Source organism: Oncorhynchus tshawytscha, linkage group LG30 (genome assembly GCF_018296145.1).
Source record: "Oncorhynchus tshawytscha isolate Ot180627B linkage group LG30, Otsh_v2.0, whole genome shotgun sequence".
NCBI classification, from domain to species: domain Eukaryota; kingdom Metazoa; phylum Chordata; class Actinopteri; order Salmoniformes; family Salmonidae; genus Oncorhynchus; species Oncorhynchus tshawytscha.
Genome location: NC_056458.1, coordinates 30,140,826 through 30,146,825, shown reverse-complemented (window position 1 = coordinate 30,146,825; position 6,000 = coordinate 30,140,826). Strand labels below are relative to the sequence as shown.

At 41.0% G+C, this 6,000-nt stretch overlaps 1 protein-coding gene across 1 annotated transcript in view; it reads right to left on the bottom strand.

Moving 5' to 3' along the window:
• Positions 1–284: 284 nt before the first annotated feature.
• pknox2 (pbx/knotted 1 homeobox 2) overlaps positions 285–6,000 on the bottom strand; it is a 138,345-nt gene continuing 132,629 nt past the window's right edge. Inside the window, exons 18-19 of the mRNA XM_024393768.2 lie at positions 4,704–4,918; positions 285–1,960 (exon numbers count right to left, since the gene is read on the bottom strand). Coding sequence (XP_024249536.2) covers positions 1,120–1,960; positions 4,704–4,918 — 1,056 coding nt within the window. The 3' untranslated portion in view covers positions 285–1,119. The remainder of the gene's footprint in view (positions 1,961–4,703; positions 4,919–6,000) is intronic.

Here is a 6,000-nt window from a genome sequence, read left to right as displayed (position 1 = left end):
GTGCGTAAGAGAAGAAGAATCCAGTTTAGAGTTTAAAAGTGTAAGCGCTCAAAACATCAGTGAAGACAAGATACATAAATGTTTCTTATTTTAAGGTACTCAAAGTGCAGCAAATGTTTCAGCTCAGAATTTTTACATAAAATAAGCATTTTTTGGAGAGTGAGCACTTTTAAAATGTATTTTATTCAATTAAATAATCACATATATTTTCCGAGGCAATTAATTTACAATGTGATTCACAAGTGGTGAGGGAAATGTTGCAATTGAGCCATTCAACACAACAGTCATAAAAATAACTTTATTCATTACATTGGTATCTGTTGACATAGAACAAACAAAATGTTACTGTTTGACATTTAACACATACAACTTTCCTTGCTGATAAATCACAAAATCAAGTACAGTAAAACGCATAACAATAAAGAAAAGTAGGAAATCTGAGGTTGAAATTAAGATGAGTCACAACGACCCAGAAGCTCAGTCATACATAAAGAAACTACATCGCTCAAGTTAACCACCAAGCTTTTAATTCTAATGGAGGCTTTTTGGAACAACTTCTCTGGATACAGAACCCCTTCCCTCGCTTCTCTCCCAGGTTATCTTTTTTGATCCCCCCCCTCCCCCTCAATTGGTGTCACATTGATGGTTCAGTCAATTGGTGGTTTAGTAACGATTACATGATGCAGTCTCCTTCAACTCATGGTACCCCTGGTGGTTTGGCTCTGTAAGGAGACAGAGAGGGGAGTTAGGAGTGGGAACTAATTGTATCTGCTCTCTTGCTGTAGTTCCTAAAAAAAGCCGCTTTTAGAATTATAGGCTTTCCAGTCCTGAGGAAAAACTCTCTAACATGTAATACTTATTTATATTAGGCCTACTGGTATAGTAGTACATGTATAAGAAAACCATTTGTGGACAGTTAATGTTTGTGGAACACATTTTTGTATCACAGTGTAGATGGAAAAGTTTGAATCAAAACTGCCATCTCAAGTGAAGTCCATTACTACTATTGCCTCCTCATCCAATATTCAGTAAGTAGAGTGGCTATTCAATGAAAACTGCTTTCACCACCATCCATTATTTAATTTGAACATGATCTGCAGTCTCGCAGAGAGAGCTCCCTCACTTTATAATTTTCTGAACATCCCAAACAATATATGCGAACAATCCCACAAGCAGAATACGTTTGAGAGTGTAGATAAGAGTTACAGTACCCAGACTCATATTCTCCTCCACCAGAGGCCTGGAATCGGTGCAGTTGACCGCGTTTCCCCGGGCCGCTCCTAAAATGGTCATGATATCCACCAGGTTGAGCTTCCCTTCCTCCTGCAGCTCCTCCACTTCCTCCTCCAGCTCCTGTGCTGCCTCGGCCCTCTCCTCGATTTCCTCTGCCGTCAGCATCCCTGCGCCCTTCACGCCATTCCCCTTCCCGATCTGCGGGGATGCCAGCGAGCATACGGCCCTCAGCCTGCCATAAGACTGCAGATGCGCCACGTTAGCTCGCAAAAACAGCAGAAGAACGTTGAGGTCGTTGAGCGGGCAGCCCAGCTTGCGACCGCTGTTAAGTCCCAATGCGGGTAGAACCTCGTAGACCGACAATAGAGTCGTATCCCAACAGAAGAGGCGGACCAAGCTGAACAGCACGATAGGTACCAGAAGGACGTAGATAGCGCCGTTAGCCACGCTAATAACCTGGAAGACCAGTTGGCCGGTCATTTTGCACTGGACCAGTTCTGGGACCCAGTTTTGGTCGCGCAGCAAGCCGGTGCGGACAAAGCAGCTAAACTCATCCTGGAGAAAGGCGGATAGGTGGAAGTAGACGAGGTAGAGGCAGGCGGCAGACATGAAGGTGAGCAAGAGGAAGCCGCGCAGAAAGAGCATGCTGACCAGGAAGTAGGAGCCGTGTTTGCTCTGCATGTACCTCTCCAACAGGGGATACTCGAAGTAACGCTTCCGCTTGGCCCTGAAAAGAGACCACGGAAGAGATGGGGTTAGAGGACAGTTGACTCAAACACACTCATGTTATTGACTCTGATGTTTGGTAATGGAGGTTGTGTGAGGATCTAAAGCATTTATCATAGTATTCAAGATTTAAATAGTCAGTCACATAACTGTAGTTGAAGCCTAAATAGGGTCTTGTTTAGGGTCAGTTTCCATTTCAGATACTTTTTGCTGTAATTAGCTTACTGGACCTTTTGTTTTTTTCCCTAGCACCACACAGCAGATTCAAATAGGTGGAGATTCACACAAAGAAAAAAAACATGATGGATCAGAGGGGGAAAAAAATGAAGAAAATGAGTAATTGAATGAAATGTCCAGTAGATATATTTTAATTTTGCATTTGAAGGAGTTGAAGCTGTTGCAGTGCTTGAGGTAGTCCAGGAGACAGTACAAAACAGACCTACAGTATGTAAATAGTGCCTTCGGAAAGTATTCAGACACCTTGACTTTTTCCACATTTTATTACGTTACAGCCTTATTCTAAAATGTATTAAATGTTTTTTCCCTCAATCTACACACATTACCCAATAATGACAAGCAGAAACACGTTTTTAGAAATGTTTGATAATTTATTTATTTTTAATTTAAAAAAATGTAATATCACATTTACATAAGTATTCAGATCCTTACTCAGTACTTTGTTGAAGTGCCTTTGACAGAGATTACAGCCTTGAGTCTTCTTGGGTATGATGCTACAAGCTGGACACACCTGTATTTGGTGAGTTTCTACCATTCTTCTCTGTAGATCCTCTCAAGCTCTGTCAGGTTGGATGGGGAGCGTTGCTGCACAGCTATTTTCAGGTCGCTCCAGAGATGTTTGATCGGGTTCATGTCCGGGCTCTGGCTGGGCCACTCAAGAACATTCACAGACTTGTCCCAAAGCCACTCCTGGGTTGTCTTGGCTGTGTGCTTAGGGTCATTGTCCTGTTGGAAGGTGAACCTTCACCCCAGTTTAAGGTCCTGAGCACTCTGAAGCATGTTTTCATTTCGGATCTCTCTGTACATTGCTCCGTTCATGTTTGCCTCGATCCTGACAAGTCTCCCAGTCCCTGCCGCTGAAAAACATCCCCACAACATGATGTTGCCACCACCATGCTTCACCGTAGGGATGGTGCCAGGAATGGTGCCAGTTTTCCTCCAGATGTGACACTTCCTCCACATTTCCACCAGATGTGACACACAAAAAGTTTGATCTTGGTTTCATCAGACCAGAGAATCTTGTTTCTCATGGTCTGAGAGTCTTTAGATGCCTTTTGGCAAACTCCAAGCAGGCTGTCATGTGCCTTTTACTGAGGAGTGGCTTCCGTCTGGTCACTCTACCATAAAGGCCTGATTGGTGGAGTGTTGCAGAGATGGTTGTCCTTCTGGAAGGTTCTCTCATCTCCACAGAGGAACTCTAGAGCTCTGTCAGAGTGACCATCGGGTTCTTGGTCCCCTCCTTGACCGAGACCCTTCTCTCCCGAATGCTCAGTTTGGCCGGGGGGCCATTTCTAGGAAGAGTCTTGGTGGTTCCAAATTTCTTCCAATTGAGAATGATGGAGGCCACTGTGTTCTTGGTGACCTTCAATGTTGCAGAAATGTTTTGGTACCCTTCTACAGATCTGTGACTCGACACAATCCTGTCTCTGAGCTCTACGGACAATTTCTTAGAACTCATGGCTTGTTTTTTGCTCTGACATGCACTGTCAACTGTGGGACCTTATATAGACAGGTGTGTACCTTTCCAAATCATGTCCAATCAATAGAATTTACCACATGTGGACTCCAATCAAGTTGCAGAAACATCTCAAGGATTATCAATGGAAACAGGATGCACCGGAGCTCAATTTCGAGTCTCATAGCAAAGTCTGAATACTTATGTAAATACAGTATTTGTTTTTAATTGTTAATAGATTTGAAAAAATGTCTAAAAACCTGTTTTTGTTTGTCATTGTGGGGTATTGTTTGTAGGTTGATGAGAGAAAAAATAATAATTTCATCCATTTTAGAATAAGGCTGTAATGTAACAAAATGTAGAAAAAGTCAAGGGGTCTGAATACTTTCCGAAGGGCCTGTAAGTAATGGAAAATGTACCAAATCTTGTACGGAAAAAAGGGGTGTGGAGATCTTGTAGAATAATGATGAAACGTATTGAGTTTGAAATGTGTTTGAAAAGAAACAGGGATTAGATTTATTTTTAATTGGAATACAAATAAAAGAAGTTGATCGATATCATAAATATTGAGGATTTGAAGGAGATGAAAGAGTGGAGAGGAACTGGCACAACTGTCAGAGTGTGTTGCCATTCTCACAAAACACTTGAAGAATTAAAATGTTATTGAGTTTGCTTATTTAAGTACTATATTGCAATATGACATGACTGGATAGATTAAGTTGTAGTATACATTTAAAATGATGTTATGATCATTGTAATTGGATATACGGAAGATTGTTTCTTTAAAAAAATAATTTACGTTTACGTAGGACAATGTATTTGCTTTGAAGCAATTGTCTCAGGTATTTTTTTTTTACCTCTCCTCAACATGGTCTCTTGATTTGCATTTAAACGTCATCATATTGTTTACAATTTTCCTGTGTGCAAATGAATCAAAATAGACATAAATTTTAAGCCTGCCTACTTCCCCTCTTCCCCAGTCCAAAATTCCTGCCTCAACCAATCTGTCTGGATCTATCTCTGCCACAATCTTTGCCACACCCACTCTCACCTCTCAAGCTCGGCCTGGAAGGTGAAGGGGTTCTGGGTGTTCTGGCGCATCTCCAGGATGCTCTGAGCCAATCGCACGGAGCGGTTGTAGGATTTGTCCAGCTCGTCAATGATGAAGAGCAGGTCGGAGCCCAACGACGGCATGACCAGGAAACGCCAGATGAGGGCAGGCAGGTACATCATCATGGCCATAGCCAACAGAGAGTACGGGAACATCTGAGAGGGAGGGAGAGAGGAAAGAAAGAAGGAAGGAAGGTGATGAAGAAATTAAGAGGAAGGGAGGGGACGGAGCAGTAGAGAGAAAGAGAAGAGAACAGAAAAAATTGTGAGAGAGTGAAAGTATAAGAGAAAAGAAGAGAACGAGAGAGTGATTTACAGTCTACATTTTACATTTTTAATCAGAAAGATTAATGACTTTTAATGGATGCTCCTCATTGTGACATTAAGGAAGCAAGAGGCACTTTTCATTCAAAAGTAATGACGATTACTGTACAAACAAATGATACAAATACAGTGCTCCATATCTCTCTCCATATCTACTCACAATCTTGCCTAATTTCCCATGTTGAACACCTAAAACTCCATAAATGTGTACTGTACAACTGAGAAACACACACACACACACAGGCACTCCGCACAAGCTTGTGACACAGCTCCTTACCCTCATCTGAACAGACTGTCCACCAAATACATCAAAATACACAAATGGACACAGCACACGGTTAACTCCATCATTATACCCATGAGCATGAGATTCATGTCTTACTTAGACAGCCCAGTATTTATATAACTACTTATTACATATTTATAGAACCCATCTAAAATGACACGTCTGAGCTTTGAAATGAATTGCTACTGCCCTCAGTAACAGAAACCTCAGGTCTTGTCACAGTGTTTTTATTCTGTTACTTTTTATTATTTTAAACTTTAGTTTATTTGGTAAATATTTTTTAACTGCACTGTTGGTTAAGGGCCTGTAAGTAAGCATTTCACGATAAGGTCTACACTTGTTGTATTCGGCGCATGTGACAAATAAAGTTTGATTTGATTTTAATAATGTTATGTCTGGAGAAATCTTTAACCGTCCCTTTTAATAAGATATATATATTATTTTCTTTCTTTTCTATTTCACCTTTATTTTATTTAACCAGGTAGGCCAGTTGAGAACAAGTTCTCATTTAAAACTGCAACCTGGCCAAGTTAAAGCAAAGCAGTGCGACAAACAACAACACAGAGTTACACATGGGATAAACAAAAGTACAGTCAATAACACAATAGTAAAATCTATATACAGTGTG